The 21,821-nt window shown below is 42.7% G+C and overlaps 1 protein-coding gene across 2 annotated transcripts in view; it reads right to left on the bottom strand.

The window, feature by feature from the left end:
• Positions 1 to 21,821, bottom strand: part of phf14 (PHD finger protein 14) — a 114,116-nt gene that overhangs the window by 57,299 nt on the left and 34,996 nt on the right. For both annotated transcript variants that reach the window (XM_042012349.1, XM_042012350.1), the window contains exons 12-14: positions 15,221 to 15,327; positions 14,449 to 14,580; positions 7,063 to 7,225 (exon numbers count right to left, since the gene is read on the bottom strand). In XM_042012349.1, coding sequence (XP_041868283.1) covers positions 7,063 to 7,225; positions 14,449 to 14,580; positions 15,221 to 15,327 — 402 coding nt within the window. The remainder of the gene's footprint in view (positions 1 to 7,062; positions 7,226 to 14,448; positions 14,581 to 15,220; positions 15,328 to 21,821) is intronic.

The following is a 21,821-nucleotide window of genomic DNA, read 5'->3' as shown; positions in this document are numbered from 1 at the left end:
GGTCTTGAGGGAGGTTTTCCTTCCTGGTTCTGGTCCTGGTGGAGGTTTTCCTTCCTGGTTCTGGTCTTGATGGAGGTTTTCCTTCCTGGTTCTGGTCCTGGTGGAGGTTTTCCTTCCTGGTTCTGGTCTTGATGGTGGTTTTTCTTCCTGGTTCTGGTCCTGGTGGAGGTTTTCCTTCCTGGTTCTGGTCTTGAGGGAGGTTTTCCTTCCTGGTTCTGGTCCTGGTGGAGGTTTTCCTTCCCGGTTCTGGTCTTGATGGAGGTTTACCTTCCTGGTTCTGGTCCTGGTGGAGGTTTTCCTTCCTGGTTCTGGTCCTGGTGGAGGTTTTCCTTCCTGGTTCTGGTCTTGATGGAGGTTTTCCTTCCTGGTTCTGGTCCTGGTGGAGGTTTTCCTTCCTGGTTCTGGTCTTGATGGAGGTTTACCTTCCTGGTTCTGGTCCTGGTGGAGGTTTTCCTTCCTGGTTCTGGTCCTGGTGGAGGTTTTCCTTCCTGGTTCTGGTCTTGATGATGGTTTTTCTTCCTGGTTCTGGTCTTGATGGAGGTTTTCCTTCCTGGTTCTGGTCCTGGTGGAGGTTTTCCTTCCTGGTTCTGGTCTTGAGGGAGGTTTTCCTTCCTGGTTCTGGTCCTGGTGGAGGTTTTCCTTCCCGGTTCTGGTCTTGATGGAGGTTTACCTTCCTGGTTCTGGTCCTGGTGGAGGTTTTCCTTCCTGGTTCTGGTCTTGATGGAGGTTTTCCTTCCTGGTTCTGGTCCTGGTGGAGGTTTTCCTTCCTGGTTCTGGTCTTGATGGAGGTTTACCTTCCTGGTTCTGGTCCTGGTGGAGGTTTTCCTTCCTGGTTCTGGTCCTGGTGGAGGTTTTCCTTCCTGGTTCTGGTCTTGATGATGGTTTTTCTTCCTGGTTCTGGTCTTGATGGAGGTTTTCCTCTCCATTGTCTCCTCGTGCAGCTCAGGATGGAGGACTGAATCAAAGATCTGATCCATTGGTTTTCTCAGATAGCTCATTATTTAGTGGATAAGGTTATATGAACACAGTTATTATTAATATATATAATGTGGAACAAATGATGGATTAGTTTTAAGTGGATTATAATTTGATTTTAATGAACTGGATTGAATCAGACTGTCTTTGTCATGAGATAAATGAAATTTCCATTTGCAGCTAAAATGTCTGGTTTTAATCTGATGAGGAAAACGTGGGTATCTAAAGGCGTGGTGTGTTACCTGTTACCTGGTCAGGATAAGTAAGTAATAAAATATTTGGTCTGAGCCTGTAATTAGGGGACGGGGTTTCATTTAATCCTGATTTAATGTCCACAGATAAAAATGTATTCTGTCATGTTTCTTTGCCATGACGTAAATATTTTGAAGTTCAACATCCAGAATGTGGTTCAGTCTGTTTTATGTTCAGAACAATTATTTATTTAATATTTTGTTTTTATTGTTTGTATTTATTTATGTATTTATTTTTAAATTTGTGTTCCATCGACTATTTTCCTTTGCAGGGTTGTGAGTGTAGAAAATGGATGGATTTCATGGTTATTCAATATTATATATTATTTTATTTCTATATTTTTTGTAACCTATTATTTATTATTTTATTATTTTATGTGTATTATTTACTGTTTTTTATTTCTGCTCAGGAAGAAACTGAGATTTCTGTTTGAGCTGATTATATGATCATGGAGGTCTCATATTGATCTCTGGATCCGGATTTAAAGGGAAATCTTAATGTGTCAGTATCTGGTCTGATCTGGTATCACCATTAGTCCTAAAATAAGAAGCCAAACGTAGTCCCGCAGTGTAGGATCACATGACACAGAGCGTCCATGAGGAGGACTTGTTCTGTTCTGAATGCAAAACCAATAAACTGAAGCTTTCTCCTCAACTCCACCGTTCCTGTGAAATTCACAGATAAATGAAAATTATTCACAGCATTATTTTTTCCCTCAAGTTTCCTAAGCACTAATCTCTCCATTACAGCCCAGCAAGGCAGCCTAACTAACAGCAGCAGCGCTTACTTTTACTCATGCTGTGGCAGAAATATAACGGGTGAATATTTCAAGACACTAATCACGTTCTTTCTGTGCAGGGCTGAAGACGCCGGCTTCTCACAGAAGGCTCAATAAGAGGAAATAAAAATCAAACATCTCCTCTTTGGTAGCCGAGCAAAGCGTCTGAGCTTCTGGGGAAAGTTTAAAAGGGGAGAAAAATCGACAACATATTTAAACAGATTGTGAAAACAATTCCATCTGTCGCCTTTGGCTCGCCACCGCTCGCCAGATGGAGCAGTTATCATTAAGAACGCTTACTGCTAGAAAGCTGCCAACTGGCTCCATGAGAACTGCATTTCTCCTGCATCCACAGACTAAAAGTAAAAAATAAATAAAAACAAAAAGAGCCAAAACCTTACAGAATCAACAGCAGACTGCTGGTGTGTGCCGGGTGGTGAAAAGGGAGCATTTCAGCAGCTAATCTCAGGCTCTGCTCAGGTGAGGAAATTAAAACTGCAGGCGCTTTTTATGTCCCACAGAAAATCAATCTTTTAATTAAGTACATCAGTGCATCTTTAACAAGCATGAATCATTTCGCAGAGGATTAGAGAAATTAACAGAGCGTGGGAAGTGGTGGTAACTAGACATATTAACTTAACATAATTTTCACTTGATTAATTGCACATGTTCTTATGGGAGGTTTTCATATTAGCGCAGCGGTGAGCTAGCGACAGCTGTAAACCAGGTCCCATTAGGATCAGCTCTTATCGCCACCTTCAGATGGACTCTTGACTTTTCTCATGATCTTACTTGCAGGGTAAAGAAGGTCCATCTATCATCAGATTCATATATAACAGCTGTGTTTTCTAAAACAAGGACAATAAGTGTATATTAAGATGATAAATCAGATGGTATTCACCATCCACATCGTCAGTTTTATTCAAGATGTTCAATTTTTTATCTGCTATCAGAAACATCAGCTGATTATAATCAATCCTCTGACCAGTCGCTGTCTCACAGCTTGACAACAGCCTGACGACGGCATTAGTCCTTCCCATGGCACTGATTGGCTAATTGTTCCTTCAGCTGTGCACAATGCACTGATTGCTGTTTCAAACTGAAAACCTGATGTCATGATGCCAGACGAATCAGAGTGACATCGTGGAGCCCGAGGATCCGAAGGTCCAGACCCCGCTGAGGTATTATCCTTTAGTTGTCATGACAGCAGCTGACTCCTGGAAACAGCCATTATATTTGACCCTTCCTTCTCCTGCTATCTACAGACTCATGGCATCGGCCGGCTGGTTGGGACATGTTTGTAACTTCAGAAGCAGAAATGTCCGTCTGAGCATCAGTTTGAAACTTACGACCTTTCTTCGTAAGGACAAAGAGTTTTGAAGGCATTAAAAGATGATTAGTACATTAAGTCTTAATTAATAACACACGGCTTCTTCTGATTCTCTGAAGCTATTGAAGATGTTTGACACTGTAGACGGCAGGATCTTCAAAGTTCTCACATTTTTATGTTGAGCAGCATTTTTTTGGAATTGTTTCACAATTTTTGGGCTCAGATTAGCGAACCTCCGTCCATCTTTAGATCTGATATTTCAAAGAAAATGTAGCACAATGTTGGAGGAACACTTGACAGCTAATTAGGTTGACTGGTAACAAGTCAGAAACATGATTAAATTTGAATCTTTTATTATTTTGCATGTATTTATTTTATCTCTGCATCTTTTTTTGATCAAACTTTCTTTTTTCCTGTTTTTTAAGTCCTTCCTTAGTTTTCCCATCATCTTTAACTAGTAGTTTTATGTCTTTAAGCCTAACTTAACGACAAACTTCTGAACTTTTGCAGATTTTCTCAGAGATGTGCCCCTAACGACAGCTAATTCTGCATCCATCTTCCTGCAGCCTGAGCTCGTCTTGTCTCTTCATATCCCCCTTTCTCTCGTTAGATCTATCATCTATAATGTCTCCTTGTGTTTCTTTGCTCAGTCAGCTACATTGCATGTTAAAAACGGCTGGCGTGTTTATATCTGCTTGCTAGCGTGTGATGCGGTGCGTAAAGCTCGGCTGCCGGGTCACGCTGCTTCCCGGATGGAGGGTGAAGGGTTTCTCAGCCTCAGGAAGCTGCTGAGCAGCAGCGGCTCCAGAAACAAACATTATGAACATCACTGTGCCATCAAACGAGCCAGGAATGCGGAGATTTTAAGGTCGAAAGTTACGTAGTGCGATTTTAAGCTTTAAATGTGTTGCTGTAGCAGCCTGATTTTAATTCTTGACTTGTCAGCCTGTTGGTCGTCTTATTGTCTGTGCAGGTTTTCAAACACAGGACACATTAATGCCTTGTGATGGTCTCACTGGATCACGTCATGTATTTAACAAGGTTTTGGTTGTGGAACTGGAACTGGATTCGGTTTAGTTATTAAACACAAATAAAACCAATGGTGTTAAAATTTGACTGGCGCTCTGGACCGCTTTGCACTGGTAAGTTAGGCAAAAAAGTTAAAAACACCTGCATTAGTTCATGCAGATCCAACATCAGGAGGGAGAAACTAAACCTGCTGATAGTCAGAACTAGTTGTTCTTAAACTTATCCATTAAAAAAAAAGAGAAGGTTTCTGATTCATCTTTACATAGATCTTATTGTAAGGAGTGTTAGACATGCTCACACACATTTTCCTGCAGAAGCTGTGTCTACAAGCCACATGGACTGACTTTAAAAAGTGTCCTCCGGTGGAAACGCTCACTACAAACCATTAATAACATCCCCGAGCTGCTCAGAATCATCAGGTATTAGTGGGCTGTTTAAGGCCTTTGGCCAAAGGTAACTGTGTGTGTGTGTGTGAACACACACAACTGCGTGCTGACAAATGAACTCCCTGGCGCACACACACAGACAGGCCAGCAGGAGGTCGATTAGCCCGTCCTGATAAATTGAAACATGGCTTTAGAGAAGTGCGAGCACTCGGGTGCCCTGGTAAAAGCATTAAAAATGCAAAGCAGGGCCTTTTAGCTGCTGCCATCACATGCCTTGCATTTGAAGATAAATGCTGGACTCAAGTACCTCGGCCGGATGGCTGTGGCTGTGTGGGAAATCAGAAGGCTGTCTAATCCCTGAGAGCTCCAGCAGGGTCCTCGACACGTGTCTGAACCTGAACGCAGAAACTCTTCTACTCAGACTGCAGCTTCCTCTCTTTCCCAAACAGACGGACCTCAGGGGCCCAAAAAACCTTATTTTTACTTTACTCCACCTGAAACTGCAGTTGGATGGATCAGGTCAAAGAAAACTCTGGTAACTCTCAGGTAAGAAGGGCCGAGCCACCCACCGACCGTTAAAATTCTCCACCCACAAGCTGTCAGATATCAATCTGAAGCGTTTCCTGAAGCAGCGGAGAGGCAGTGCTGTATTACAGGATCAGAGCATGGCCGACTCAGATAGGAAGGATCCAGAGGCGCTCGTGTTCCTGCTCACAGCTGACAATCAGCTGTCAGGAACGTCTGGAACGTTGCCATTGTTCCTCTCAACTTTAACACGTCACAGTTGGTTGGAGAGCTCACCGACTGGTTTTAAATGCAGTGAATAAGCCAACCAGAAGCTTTGTGACATGGTGCATCATGCTGCTGGAAGTAGCATCAGAAGATGCTCCACTGTGGTCATAAAGGGATGGACATGGTCATACTCAGGCAGTAAGCTTTGAAATGTGTCCATTCAATAACCTTTTCCAATAAAATCTCAAAGCCTTGCTGCTCCCTGACATTTCTTAAAACTATGTTAATATTCAGCATGTGAAGAGCAGAGGAAATATGATCATTTTCCGACGTTCTGGACCAGACGACGTGGAAGTACCCTGTAAGGACAGTGTGCAGAAATAATTCGTTGCTGTATTTTACTACGTACTGGACCTTGCAGGAATAGATACCCACATCATCTTCAAGAAGAAACCCAAATAGCCAGGAGAACGTTCCTGCAACAGCTGGCAGGGGAATTTGGGAAGGAGTTTATGGAAGGAAACAACCAGCAAGGCAGGTGGAACAAGGTGGACTGCGGCACAATTCAAAGGAGGCGGTACCCGGTGCAGAGAAGACACCTGCAGCCCATGCTGCTGCAAAGCCAGGTGCAAGAGATGTGGTCTGAGCTGGCAGTGACTTCTAAATAGTTTCGTCAGCCTAATAGTAAATAGTTTAGCTAGCTATGATAGTATAAATTTCCTTGCCTTCATTTAACTCTTGTTGCTTAGTTTTATCATGTGGTCTGTGTGCTTTAGGACATTCCATCCTGTTAATTTCTGTTTACTACAAATATTTAGGATAAGCAAATCGATGTTTAGATTTTATGTTTCTGTGATTAATAAGGCTACAATTGTTCTTTTATAGTTTTTTTTATAATTAATATCATCTTAGCTGTATACTTTATGAAGAGTCAAAACGACCGCCGGTGGCTGCTGTGGTAGTTACAGAAGAGTGGCTTTTCTAGTGTAAAACCAGGCCACGTCTCCCCCACCACGACACCAGCAGCAGCCTGAAGCGTTGATCCAAGGCAGGATGGATCCATGTTTTCATGATGTTTCCAGCAGATTCTGAGCCCAGCATCTGAATGTGGAGCTGAAATGGAGACTCAGACTATCTTCTAATGTCCGGTTTTAATGAGTCTGTTTTTAAGTTGGAATCTGTTATTTGGATGTGAAATTCAGAACTAATAAAAATCAAGATTGAGGAAAACTGGGACATGAAGTGAAAGATGAGTAAAACCAGAATAGAAGGCAGTGGAAATGATTGAAGACCTGAATTTAATTAAAAGCAAATGTTAGAAATAATATCTTTTAAAGAATAGTGACTCCTCCTGTACAGAAGTCTGTTTGGTTATTTCCAACCATTTTCATTTAGTTTTTATTTAAACAGACGTCCTACTGCGGGCCGCTGTGTCGGAGGGGATTTCTATTACCTCTGCCACCGGCGTCATCAGTAAAGTTCAATAAGATACAAAGATGGAAAAGTAGAAATTCCTCCTGAAGTTCCTCTGTGATGAGGACTTGCTGATGAATGGAACCATTTCCAGTGTTAGTACGCACCGTGCCTCTCACTTGCTGTTTCTTAGGCTCCGGCGACATCTCCTGCGGGATGAATTTGATTGGCCCTTTGATTTGTCTTCTGGACCTCTTGGTACCATCAGGCAGCGTCTCCATGGCGATGTCAGCTTCGTCGCTGCTGGCCTGGTCGCACTCCGAGCACTGCCTAAGAAGAACGAGGACATTTTCTCTCAGTGCACTGCATCGATTAAACCTCATTATCCCATTTATCACTTCTTCCAGTTCCTACCTTCAGGTCTGATAATTACACTCAATCGCATCTCAATTCCACATTTGTACCAATGACACATAGATAAAAAAGTTTCCTACTAATCTAGCTCTACAAGAGGGATGGGACCTTTCTCTAAATGCACAACTTGATTTCAAACACAGAATTTGTAAAGTTTACCAGTCCCTCCATTCACGGATAAAATGAGCTGACAGTGAATCTGATGCAGCAACACGTCTGTAAAAAGTTGGAACAGGAGCAACAAAAGGCTGGAAAAGTCATTTGTATAAATAAAAACAACTGGAGGAACATTTGACAACTAATCAGGTTAACTGGCAGCAGGTCAGTAAGATGGCTGGGTATAAAAGGAGCATTTCAGAGAGGCAGAGTCTCTCAGATGGAAAGATGGACAGAGCTTCACCCGTACGAGACGACCTGGCTCTAAAAATTGTGTAAAAACTCTTAAAAGAAAAAAAAAAAAAGTTTATCAAAATCTGCCTCCTGAAAACGAAGCAGCTGTCAGATTATCATCAATATTTTTTCAGCTTTTTTTTCATAAATCACTTAAAATTACTTCACATCTGCTCAAAACTACTGAACATTCGATCATTTGAAGAATTTTAAAGACTTTAAATACCAGCTTAATTATTTGAATTCTTCATTAGTCATAAAAAACACAATACAAATGATTTTGTATATAATATGAGGAGGATGGGTCTTTGAGTGTTGGATATGTCAAAGATTAGCAGCTAAATTGATTTAATTCTATTAATATATTTGCTGTAGTATCAGATTCTCCCTCAGGGAACCTTTATGTCCTATTGACTTCTTTAAAACTACACATTTTCCTGTCACAGTTGTTCCCGTTTAAAATAATTCATTCTTTAACGGCAGCATTTCATTTGACAGTGATGATGTTTGACATTTATCCTGGATCCACCACAACAAACTGTTTCCCCTTTTAAGCAGATGCAGGGAATTCTGGTCTTTTAGCCAGTGATAAATGTCACAGACCACCAGCGAGATTTTAAGATTTTATTCTACTTGTTTTGTGTGTCTATGCGTAAAATACTTTCTAAATCAACATCTAAACAAAAGGTGTGTTCTCTCAAATCAAATAAAATGTTATTTATAAAGCATTTTTCATATAACAGGTAGCACAAAGTGCTTAATAGAAATGGTTTTGGCATATTAAACATAAGTCGAACAATTTCAAAAACACTGATCATAATCTCTATCTCATGTGCACTCACACACACAACATGCAGAAACCAGTTTGATTCCAGTCTGCTAACGTGTTCTCCTATGACTCTCCTGCTGGTTTCCATGGATACAAAGGAGGTTTATAGTGAAGGATTCTTGGGCTTCACTTCTTTCTGGACCCTCATGGTGTTTCTAAGGTGAATGTGGGGCTATCCCTGGATCCTCCTGACTCTGACCATCGATAGAGGTGTCCATCATCATCATCATCATCAGCCATATTTACCTGCATAACACCTCTATTAAACACCTAGAAAACTGCTCCGGATCACTTTTTTCACTCACTTCCTCATCATTACTCATTCCTATGACTACTTTCTTATTTCCTAGATGAACTGGACGTCTGGTTTTCACTAGAAAGTAATGTAGTTTTCTTTAACGAGGATTTTCTACTGCATTCCAGGTGAATTTACTCTGACGCAGTAACACATTTCCTGATTCTAACATTTCAGAAAAAATGGCCTTGTCAAGAGGAGGTTAAGAGGAGGTTAAGAGGAGGCTGAGAGGAGGTTAAGAGGAGGTTGAGAGGAGGTTAAGGGGAGGTTGAGAGGAGGTTAAGAGGAGGTTGAGAGGAGGTTGAGAGGAGGTTAAGAGGAGGTTAAGGGGAGGTTGAGAGGAGGTTAAGAGGAGGTTGAGAGGAGGTTAAGGGGAGGTTGAGAGGAGGTTAAGGGGAGGTTGAGAGGAGGTCAAGAGGAGGTTAAGAGGAGGTTGAGAGGAGGTTGAGAGGAGGTTAAGAAGAGGTTGAAAGGAGGTTAAGAGGAGGTTGAGAGGAGGTTAAGAGGAGGTTGAGAGGAGGTTGAGAGGAGGTCAAGAGGAGGTTAAGAGGAGGTTAAGAGAAGGTTGAGAGGAGGTTAAGGGGAGGTTGAGAGGAGGTTAAGAGGAGGTTGAGAGGAGGTCGAGAGGAGGTCAAGAGGAGGTTAAGAGGAGGTTGAGAGGAGGTTAAGAGGAGGTTGAGAGGAGGTCAAGAGGAGGTTAAGAGGAGGTTGAGAGGAGGTTAAGGGGAGGTTGAGAGGAGGTTGAGAGGGGGTTGAGAGGAGGTTAAGGGGAGGTTGAGAGGAGGTTGAGAGGGGGTTGAGAGGAGGTTGAGAGGGGGTTGAGAGGAGGTTAAGGGGAGGTTGAGAGGAGGTTGAGAGGAGGTTAAGGGGAGGTTGAGAGGAGGTTAAGAGGAGGTTGAGAGGAGGTTGAGAGGAGGTTAAGAGGAGGTCAAGAGGAGGTCGAGAGGAGGTCAAGAGGAGGTTAAGAGGAGGTCAAGAGGACGTCAAGAGGAGTTTAAGAGGAGGTTAAGAGGAGGTCAAGAGGAGGTTAAGAGGAGGACAAGAGGAGGTTGAGAGGAGTTTAAGAGGAGGTTAAGAGGAGGTTGAGAGGAGGTTAAGAGGAGGTTGAGAGGAGGTTAAGAGGAGGTCAAGAGGAGTTTAAGAGGAGGTTAAGAGGAGGTTGAGAGGAGGTCAAGAGGAGGTTAAGAGGAGGTCAAGAGGAGGTTAAGAGGAGGACAAGAGGAGGACAAGAGGAGGTTAAGAGGAGGTTAAGAGGAGGACAAGAGGAGGTTAAGAGGAGGTTAAGAGGAGGTTGAGAGGAGGTTAAGAGGAGGTTGAGAGGAGGTTGAGAGGAGGTCAAGAGGAGGTCAAGAGGAGGTCAAGAGGAGGTTAAGAGGAGGTCAAGAGGAGGTTAAGAGGAGGACAAGAGGAGGTTAAGAGGAGGTTAAGAGGAGGTTGAGAGGAGGTTAAGAGGAGGTTGAGAGGAGGTTAAGAGGAGGTTGAGAGGAGGTTGAGAGGAGGTCAAGAGGAGGTCAAGAGGAGGTTAAGAGGAGGTTAAGAGGAGGACAAGAGGAGGTTAAGAGGAGGTTAAGAGGAGGACAAGAGGAGGTTAAGAGGAGGTTAAGAGGAGGTTGAGAGGAGGTTAAGAGGAGGTTGAGAGGAGGTTGAGAGGAGGTCAAGAGGAGGTCAAGAGGAGGTCAAGAGGAGGTTAAGAGGAGGTCAAGAGGAGGTTAAGAGGAGGACAAGAGGAGGTTAAGAGGAGGTTAAGAGGAGGTTGAGAGGAGGTTAAGAGGAGGTTGAGAGGAGGTTAAGAGGAGGTTGAGAGGAGGTTGAGAGGAGGTCAAGAGGAGGTCAAGAGGAGGTTAAGAGGAGGTTAAGAGGAGGACAAGAGGAGGTTAAGAGGAGTTTAAGAGGGGGTTGAGAGGAGGTTAAGGGGAGGTTGAGAGGAGGTTAAGGGGAGGTTGAGAGGAGGTTAAGAGGAGGTTGAGAGGAGGTTAAGAGGAGGTCAAGAGGAGGTCGAGAGGAGGTCGAGAGGAGGTCAAGAGGAGGTTAAGAGGAGGTCAAGAGGAGGTCAAGAGGAGTTTAAGAGGAGGTTAAGAGGAGGTCAAGAGGAGGTCAAGAGGAGTTTAAGAGGAGGTTGAGAGGAGGTTGAGAGGAGGTCAAGAGGAGGTTAAGAGGAGGACAAGAGGAGGTTAAGAGGAGTTTAAGAGGAGGTTAAGAGGAGGTTGAGAGGAGTTTAAGAGGAGGTTAAGAGGAGGTTGAGAGGAGGTTAAGAGGAGGTTAAGAGGAGGTCAAGAGGAGGTTAAGAGGAGGTTGAGAGGAGGTCAAGAGGAGGTTAAGAGGAGGACAAGAGGAGGACAAGAGGAGGTTAAGAGGAGGTTAAGAGGAGGTTGAGAGGAGGTTAAGAGGAGGTTAAGAGGAGGTTGAGAGGAGGTTAAGAGGAGGTTGAGAGGAGGTTGAGAGGAGGTCAAGAGGAGGTCAAGAGGAGGTTAAGAGGAGGACAAGAGGAGGTTAAGAGGAGTTTAAGAGGAGGTTGAGAGGAGGTTGAGAGGAGGTTAAGAGGAGGTTAAGAGGAGGTTGAGAGGAGGTTGAGAGGAGGTTGAGAGGAGGTCAAGAGGAGGTTAAGAGGAGGTTAAGAGGAGGTTAAGAGGAGGTTGAGGCTTTATGAAAAGAAAACAGAACTATGGACGTTTGATGTTTTTTTTTCTTTTTGTGTTGACATTTTTGGCCAATAAGGTCACCAGAGGGAGTTAATCTGAGGACGTGCGTAAGTTTGAGAAACCAACTGCGGACATTTGAATGAACATATGAAGGAAGGATTTGTTAATGTTGTGTGCGTCTTCACTGAAGGAGCCCAACAGAAGTTGAGTAACATGGCTGTGTTTGGTCCTGATGGTGGACCACACATCCCCCCGACGGACCAGAGGAAGACTGCTCAGAGTTCATCCTCAAGGTGAAGAGACTCAGAGATAAACATCAGCTCACTCAACTGTTTCTGCATTAAGTCAGCATCCAGACCTTATCGCATCATTTTAGATATCCACTGCGTGAAGCCGGAGTCGGAGCAGGGAATGGATATTGCTTCACTATCAGTTTCCAAAATAAGCAGCTTCTGCCTCATCGGTTCGCTGTGAACAAAAAGCTCAGTCGTCTGTATTCTGAGGCTTTTTCTATGAACTCAACCCCATAATTAACTCTGACTCTGCATCCAAACACTTTTATCATTCAACCGCTTTCCAGTTTTTAACCAATGAGGCAAAAGAGCTTCATGCTCAGTTTTTTTCTTAATTAAAATGAATTACTCTGGTCACAGACGCTCGGCATACAAATACAAAACCACGTCCCGTATCATAACAACAGCTGCTTTTTTTCTTTTCTTTCATTTACAAGATAAAGAAAAAACTCTGCATCTTTCTCTTAACCGGAGGGGGAACTACTTCAGTAACAGGAGAATACATTGGAGCTGTCACAACTGTAAAAGCAGATGCATTAAATCTCCGTACCAGATAAGGAAGGGCATCAGTAGAGGAGAGACGGTGGCATTTCTACCATCTCTGCATCTGTCATCTGATAATTCTGCTGCCACAGACGGGCCCAAAATGTCACCAGTAATATGAATAAACAAACCCTTCGTCCTAGCATGTCCTGCTCCTTTAAGACAAACACTCGTCTCCTGATTACTTTCACAGAATCAGTGTTTTATGACATAAATGCTGCTTTCACCACTCTGACTCCACAAAGCTTCTTTTCCCGGACAGGAAAGTCACCAGAAGCTCTTTTAGGAAACAAATATTTAGTTCTGCTTAGGTTTTCCAGAATCTAATGTTGGTAAAAAGGTGCACGCCAGTGAAAGGCAAACTCCAGGATGAGTCTAAAAAACGGGGAAATTTCCCCTGGCTCTGAATGCGTAAACAAACCACGGATCACGGGAGGGGGTGGGCTGGCTTGGGATAGCCATCATCACACATCTCAGCTGTTTGTTCACAAAACATATATTTGCAGTGCTCATAAAAAAATACAAGTCATCACCTGGATGAACAAAGTAAATACTTAAGAGCCTCCCATTGGATAGTTCCTGTTTGGACGATGATGTTTTAGCTGCAACAAGTTAGTGAACCCCAACTAACGCAACGAGCAGCTTCTCATTTCTTTAACAACCGTGTGGAAAGGACCATCCTGTCGTCATGGAAAAGATGTTAGTCTGTTTAAGAAGGGTCAAATCATTTGCATCAAGCAGAGAAAACATCTAAGGAGATGCAGAAACTGGGTTAGAAACTGTCCAACACATAGTTAAAAACTGGAAGGATAATGGGGAACCATCGTCTTCCAGGATGAAATGTGGTGATCACTTTAACATTTGGTGAAATCAGATGGTAAAAAAAACAGCAGTAGAATTCAGGGCTGTTTAAAAGTAAGAACAATGCGAAGGAACTCAAGGGACTGAACAGTTGGTAGCCATAAGAAAACCACTAATCAGTGAGGCTAACAGAGAAAAAGGCTTCAGGGAGCATAAAGACTGGACTCTGGAGTGATGGAGGAAGGTCATGTGGTCAGATGAGTCCAGATCTACCCTGTTCCAGAGTGATGGAGCATCATGCCTAGTGCTACTGTACAAGCCTGTAGGAGCAGTCCATGGTCTGGGTTGCTGCAGTGGGTCAGGTCTAGGTTCAGGTCTAGGTTCTGGTTTAGGTTCAGGTCTAGGTTCAGCAACATTATGTGTCCAAAGAATGAGGTCAGCTGATACCTGAATATCTTGAATGAGAAGGTTATTCCATCTTCCCTGATGGCCCAGTGCCAGGACTCATGGGGCTCAGATTGTGAAAGAGTGGTTCAGGGAACAGGAGACATCATTTTACACATGGATCGGCCACCACAGAGTCCAGACCTGAACCCCATGGAGAATCTTTGGGATGTGCTGAAAGCCAGCCTCTCCCATCATCAGAACAAGATCTTGGGGAGAAATTAATGCAACACTGGATGGAAAAAATGTAACATTGCAGAAGCTTATCGAGATGATGTCACAGAGAAAGCTGCTGTTGTCAAGATGAAGGAAGTCCAGGAAGGAAGGAAGTGTGACTTTTTTATTGTTTTGGACCAGCAGTTTGTTTGTGTTGGGTTTTGCTGTCCTGTAGTAAGAGCCAATGTGTTTTAGCTGTTAAATTACCGACCAGTGTTTGAGTTTTTGCTTGTTTACTTTTGTTGATGTTCTGGGAGAGATGCTGTGTTGTCGTCATCGGAAAGGTTTGGACATGTTGGACTGTTCAGATGTGAACTTTCCTTTGCTTTGAGTTTTAAAATATCTTCCCCTTAGTTCAACGTTTCAAAAAATTTGTTTTCAGAGGCCAAGAACTCTGTCTACAAAGTTGTCAACGAAGCCATGTTCGTGTCTACAGGGTTAGTTATTCTTATAGAGAAGAGAATTTCTAACCAAGTCATACTTGTTCAGTCTTTTTCTAACTGGATTGCCATGAACTTTAACATTTAACAACTGAGATGGAGTTTTTGGGTTTTCTCAGTCTTCAGCCTCACATTACTTCAGGACAAACAACACAAACTGTTTCCAGAGTCCATCCTCAGCCTGACTCATCACGTTTTACTCTGCAGGTGTCTCTGTGTGCCCACACACCCTATGTTTCCATGACTTACCAGTAGCTGTTCTTGGTCTTCTTGGGCATCCGTGTCAGTGGAGGCTCCAGGCAGCCCAGGTGGTAGTAGAGCTTACAGGTGTCACAGAGAACCAGCAGATGTTGGTCCTGATTCTTCTTACAGATGCCGCAGCTGCAGAAACACAGAAAATATAACAGCTGCAAGGTTGAAGGAGGAACACCAGCAGAAGAAAGAGGGAGTTTGGTCTTATTCCACCACGGGAAATTCTGAATCAATAAACCTGTGATGAATTAAATTAAAATAAAATAAAATAAGAAAAAGAAGAGCAAAAAAAAGAACAAAAATGAGAAGGAAGGAATAATTAAATAAATAAACAAGCTTTAACAAAAGAAAATAAATGGAGTGAAAAATATTAGAGTATATTACAGTACAATACATTTTATCATGAATTAAAAGAGATAAAGAATTCAGAGAAAAAAATAATCGAATTAAAAAGATAATTAAGGAAATTTGAAATTAATAATAAACTTTAAAAATAGATCAATTTATAATTCAATGAATAAATATAAAATATTTTATTCTATTATAAATAACATTTAAAATAATCTAATTATATAATACATTTTACTACAAAAAGATAAAGAAAATGATGAAACATAGTCTTTAAAAATATATTTAAAAAAATATATATTCATAATAAAAGAGAAAGCCTAATTTTATCCAGATTAACTAAATATAAATATACGTAGCTTCAAAAAGCCTGGGGTATTTATGTAAAGCATGATGCTAAATGTAAACGCTTTGTCTTCACCTGTAAAGGATTGCCGGCAGGCTGGACGACTTCCCCGGGCTCTCGCCCTCCTTCTTGCTGGGCTTTCTCTCTTTTGGAGCTTTCAGAATTGCTGGACTGTTTAATTTCTACACAAACAAAGATACAGAAAAGAGTAAAAACATTCGTATGAAAGAATCATCGGTCAGAAACAATGAGTATGTTGGTGTGAACTGGTGGTCTGCAGAAAAGGTCCCAAACCGGAGGTCCAGAGGTCATCCGGCTTTAACGGCACCAGGAACATGAAGTCCTGTTTCATTTCCTGTTTTACTAGAAGTGCTGTTTTTCTGGACCGGCAGAAACTCGTCGACTCTGCTCGGGTGGCTTCCTGAACCACTTTGTGTTGTTTGAGGATTTAGACCTCTACTGCTGTAAAGCTCCATCAAACCAAAGGTGTGGGAACAGGTAAAAATAAAGCTGCTGTGTGCAGCAGGTGATAGTTTATTCTCATCTGAATCTCAGGTGCAGCGCTGCCATAAAGGTTAATTAGAAAATTTATCTTGTAGGGACCGCGGCTGTCACCAAACAGACAAGGTGTTCCCCGAGGACGCTTTAATCTGAGCATGCTCGCGCCGCCTGCAGCGCTCAGGGACTTCCTGCACGGAGACCAGATAGACGTGGGGACCGGGTGACCAAAGCAGAAGAGGCTATCTTCCCAGCCTGAACTGAAGTCTACCACTATCTGACCACAGGAGGGGGTCTCTTCTGCTGATACGGAGCAGTTTCACAAATCTTATTGTGTATCAGACACATGGAAACGTTTACGGGAGCAGATGATAAATGTTGAGTTTGAGACTGCAGTATCTCCTCACAGAAACCTCTTTAAAACATCACAACAGAGGGAACTTTAAGTTCAACTCAGCAGAAAAACTTACATCTGCCCCACAGTGGGAGGCCCACGGTACCTTCCCCTGCACCGGAGAAGTTTCTCCAGTCTGCATGACAGATGATTAACTGCTCCACAGCTTTCAGCTCCACCAGACAGTCTGGATCATTTGTCCAGGGATGGAGAACCCAGGCATGCATGAAAGAGTTTCTAGAAACAAACCAACTTTCCAGATGAAAAAAGGAAGAGGCTCGTTCACCAGGATGGATAGCGAAAACTCTCACAGACAACGTTTGAGATGCTTCGTTCAAACCGTTGAGCTAATTTCCATCACTGATTAAACAAAAACTTCCCCTACTACTTAAGGAGGAGGACAGCAGGTGGACTGGAGGGTTTAGACGGCTCGACATCGGCTTGTCGTGGTGAAGAAGGTGGTCCATGTAGCATCCGGAGAGTATTCACAGCGCTTCACTTTTCCCACATTTTGTTACGTTACAGCCTTATTCCATAATGGAATAAATTTATTTTTGTCCTCAAAATTGTACACACAATACCCCATCATGACAACATGAAAAAGGTTTTATTTGGAGATTTTTGTAAATTTATTAAGAGTAAAAAACTGTTTATCCCTCCTCACCTGAGGTGACCAAAGAACAAGACCACAAATACAAGCTGCTGAAGTATGTGTCCTCTGCAGGGTGTCTGAGCTCTCTCTTAGAGATTGGGTGAGAAGCTCGGTCTTCCAGGAGGGGCTAATAATAGAGCTGCTGCTCCTCCACATCCGGAGGAGCCAGATGCGGTGGCTCGGACATGGATGCCTCCTGGACGCCTTTCTAGAGAGTTTTTCTGGTCACATCCCACACATCCTACTGGGAAGAGGCCCAGCGGAAGACCCAGGACACACTGGAGAGACTATGTCTCTCATGTGGTTTGGGAAGGCCTCGAGATGCCCCTGGATGAGCCGGAAGAAGTGGCTGGGAAGAGGGAAGTCTGGGCTTCTCTGTTTAGGCTGTTGCCCCTGGCGACCTGACCACAGAAAAGTGGCATGAAAATAGGTGGATATGTGGTATAGTTTCTTTATTTCCGCGGTTCCAATTTCATTTATGTGTCAAACAGCAGCTGGAAGTCAAAGCTAGCCAGATGTTTTTCCTGCTTTCTAGAAATGATCAAAAGCATTTTTATAATGTAGTTTCCAGGAAGAAGCCTCCCAAGTCCAGGAAGAGGTCCTGAAGCCTTTTCCATCTGTTTTCTCTGAGAGAAAATTAGAGTTAATGTAGGATTTCTAGCTGATTCAGTTCTTATGTTGTCAGACACTTAGCCTACCTGACGACGGTAGTCTTCATCTCCATCGCTGGAGGGTGTGTGACGTGTACACATGCATGCAGCTGATGTCGGCCTGTCACTGATGAGTTGGACTGCCAGGTCGACACCGACTCAATGAACATCAGCTGATTTGTACATGTCACACACCATCCATGACACCACTGACGAAGACTACCGTCGAAACCGGTCTAAACATGTCAGGTGGGCTGATGATAAACTAAGTGTCTGATAAAATAAGAACCAAATCAGACGAACTTGACTGGATTATGTAGGATTTATTTATTCTTTACACAGCAGAGGAGATTTTTGGTTGGTCTGGTTGGTTTATTGTTACATTATTTTATGTTGGCATCAAAGGATTGAAATGAATGAAACTTACAGACCTAAAAGGAGTCTTCATGTGATTTTATACATTTATATGGGTGGGAAATTAATTAATGCAGAATAATCCTGATTATTTCTCTGGCGATAATCGAAAATTGATGATCATGACATCCCTATGTGCACATCTGCTGTCTGACCTCCACATCAACATGCCACCCTGCAGACGACAGGAAAAAAAAGAATGTGAGGTTATCTGGTTTGTTTTTTCTGCTCGTGAAGCATGTTCTTTTAACTAAAAAGACTTTAGGATTTCTTCTCTTATGAACTGATTTAGACACGCGTGCAGGCGGAAGAGAAGGACGAAGCTCCACCGCTCATCATCAAACTTCCCTGAAACCTCCTTTGAGGAGTCACAGATCTAAACTTCCCCTCAGCTGGCTCTGGCTTTTCTGATCGGATTAGTTAATCACTGGTGTTTCTGTAGCTTTTATGTAGCTCTTCTCTTTGCACATGTTTAGGGTCTCCTGCTGTCTGGATGCAGTGGAAAATGTCATCCCGGTGCCTCCATGTGAAGTTGCCAGAAGTGTAAAACTTTCTGAAAGACCAGGAACAAAAGCGCCGACTGTGTACTGGTTGACTGATGAGGGTCCCAGTCGGGGACATCAATTATTTCCGCAAATGCACAGGCAGGATGACAAATAGGAGATAAAAATGTGGCAGATAGATGACACAAAAGCATGCAGTGCTTTGACTGATGTTACTACTTATACGGAGCGTGCTCATAATTAGGTGATTTATGCTGGTCGTTGCAGAATCAGAGCCGGTACCCCCGTTCCCGTCCATTCTGCACCATATTAACATCATTAGACCATTTATCTACGCAGCTCTTCCTCTCTCTGACCACACTTTCAATTCAGTCTCTTATGGATGTCGCCTCAACTATTTCACTCACATAAAAAGTTTAAGCGACGAAGATGTGTTAGGTGAGCAGGTGTCTTCCAAATAATACAGACGGGGGAGGGGTCACAAGTTCAAATAGCTTATTCATTCAAAAGTTACAATTCCTGCTATCAGTCTTAATAATGCACTACATTAAATTAATGAAGAAAGCTTAAAAATATAAATCAACAGCTTTGTCACATTTCTAGCTGGAGCAAAGTAAAAACCAACACTCCCAGTAAAACACTCCCAGTAAAACACTTATAGGAGTTTGAACACCCATCGACTCATCATATTGTCTGTTAATAGACATTATCCTTTAAGGAAAACAAGGCAAGTTTATTTGCACAGCAATTTTTATGTACAAGACAAGTGCTTAACATACAAGATTAAAAGTGTTGCAGCAGGGTGCAGAAAGCAATAACAAGTGCTTAGAAACCAAACTTTAAAAAGAAATAAAAGAAATTAAATAAAAACTGAAAAAAGCTAAAATAAAATAGAGAAAATAGAAATAAAGTTCCAGTGCGAGGAAATTAACAGCTGTTCTGATAAAAAGCAGCAAATAGAAACATTTTTAACCCTGATGTAAAACTGCTGAGTCAGCAGACCTGCGGCTTTCTGGGAATTTGTTCCACATGTGAAGAGCATACAGGGTGTGCAGAATTATTAGGCAAGTTGTATTTTTGAGGATTAATTTTATTATAGAACAACAACTACGTTCCCAATGAACACAAAAGACTCATAAATATCAAAGCTGAATATTTTTGGAAGTTGGAGTGGGGCTTTTTTAGTTTTAGTATCTTAGGAGGATATCTGTGTGTGCAGGTGACTATTACTGTACATAATTATTAGGCAATTTAACAAAAACCAAATATATACCCATTTCACTTATTTATTTTCACCAGGGAAACCAATATAACAACTCAAAATTTACAAATATACATTTCTGGCATTCAAAAACAAAACAAAACAAATCAGTGACCAATATAACCACCTTTCTTTGCGAGGACACTCAAAAGCCTGCCATCCATAGATTCTGTCAGTGTCTTGATCTGTTCACGATCAACATTGCGTGCAGCAGCAACCACAGCCTCCCAGACCCTGTTCAGAGAGGTGTACTGTTTTCCCTCCCTGTAGATCTCACATTTGATGAGGGACCACAGGTTCTCTATGGGGTTAAGATCAGGTGAACAAGGAGGCCATGTCATTATTTTTTCTTCTTTTAGACCTTTTCTGGCCAGCCACGCAGTGGAGTACTTGGATGCGTGTGATGGAGCATTGTCCTGCATGAAAATCATGTTTTTCTTGAACGATGCTGACTTCTTCCTGTACCACTGCTTGAAGAAGGTGTCTTCCAGAAACTGGCAGTAGGACTGGGAGTTGAGCTTGACTCCATCCTCAACCCGAAAAGGTCCCACAAGCTCATCTTTGATGATACCAGCCCATACCAGTATCCCACCTCCACCTTGCTGGCGTCTGAGTCGGAGTGGAGCTCTCTGCCCTGTACTGATCCAGCCACGGGCCCATCCATCTGGCCCATCAAGACTCACTCTTATTTCATCAGTCCATAAAACCTTAGAAAAATCAGTCTTATGATATTTCTTGGCCCAGTCTTGACGTTTTATCTTGTGTGTCTTGTTCAGTGGTGGTCGTTTTTCAGCCTTCCTTACCTTGGCCATGTCCCTGAGTATTGCACACCTTGTGCTTCTTGGCACTCCAGTGATGTTGCAGCTCTGAAATATGGCAAAACTGGTGGCCAATGGCATCTTGGCAGCTTCACGCTTGATTTTCCTCAGTTCATGGGCAGTTATTTTGCTCCTTGTTTTTTCAACACGCTTCTTGCGACCCTGTTGACTATTTTGAATGAAACGCTTGATTGTTCGATGATCAAAAGCTTGGCAATTTTAAGAGTGCTGCATCCCTCTGCAAGACATCTCACTATTTCTGACTTTTCAGAGTCCGTCAAATCTCTCTTCTGACCCATTTTGCCAAAGGAATGGAAGTTGCCTAATAATTATGCACACCTGATATAGGGTGTTGATGTCATTAGACCACACCCCTTCCCATTACAGAGATGCACATCACCTGATATGCTTAACTGGTAGTAGGCTTTCAAGCCTGTACCGGTTGGAGTAGAACAACATGCATAAAGAGGATGATGTGGTCAAAATACTCATTTGCCTAATAATTCTGCACACACTGTAAAAGCTGAACGCTGCCTCTCCATGTTTAGTTCTGACTCTGGAAACAGAAAGTAGGCCTGACCCTGATGACCTGAGGGATCTGGGTGCTTCAAAATGAACCAGAAGATCCTGAATGTATTCTGGTCCTAAACCATTCAGGTCTAAACTAACAGCACGAAGCCAGTGTAAAGATCTGAGGACTGGAGTTCTAGGATCTACCTTGCTGGTCTTAGTGAGGACTGGAGTTCTAGGATCTACCTTCCTGGTCTTAGCGAGGACTGGAGTTCTAGGATCTACCTTGCTGGTCTTAGCGAGGACTGGAGTTCTAGGATCTACCTTCTTGGTCTTAGCCAGGACTGGAGTTCTAGGATCTACCTTCTTGGTCTTAGCAAGGACTGGAGTTCTAGGATCTACCTTGCTGGTCTTAGTGAGGACTGGAGTTCTAGGATCTACTTTGCTGGTTGGTTGGTTTATACCATCTACGATACTACTGCCGGGATCTCTACACGAGCCAAACACAAACCTTCTCTATCGCCTCCATGTTTATAGTTTTGTTTCCATTTAACTAATTCAGCATCTCTATCTGGTCCGAGTACTCTAATGCGCCCCCTAGTGGGACCATCTGGTAACAAACGCAGAAGTACGTGAACAGTTACGCCTGCAAAGAAGCCGGTTGGCTACACCACTGCGAGGTTACGGCACAGAAGACAGCTGCAGCTCCACAGCAGAATTTTTAGATTTCCTTCCTGCAGATTACAGAGCTGTGAACATCACTGTTTGCTTCAGGTTGCAGTTCGGGTTGTTTTTGTAAAATAAGTAATTACAGAGATGTTTGTATCAGTCCTCTCAAGCAAAAAATGCTGTTCTTCATTGACTATTTTACATTTGTAACTTGTAAAAGATGGATTTTATTTGTTAAATGAGCTCCTGACAACTCAAAAATGCTCATCTGTAGATCTCAAACCACAATTATCAAATAGAGAGGAGA

Source organism: Melanotaenia boesemani, chromosome 17 (assembly GCF_017639745.1).
Source record: "Melanotaenia boesemani isolate fMelBoe1 chromosome 17, fMelBoe1.pri, whole genome shotgun sequence".
Classification (NCBI taxonomy): Eukaryota; Metazoa; Chordata; class Actinopteri; order Atheriniformes; family Melanotaeniidae; genus Melanotaenia; species Melanotaenia boesemani.
The sequence above is the reverse complement of the archived record's forward strand: the minus strand, read 5'-3'. Positions and strand labels throughout refer to the sequence as shown.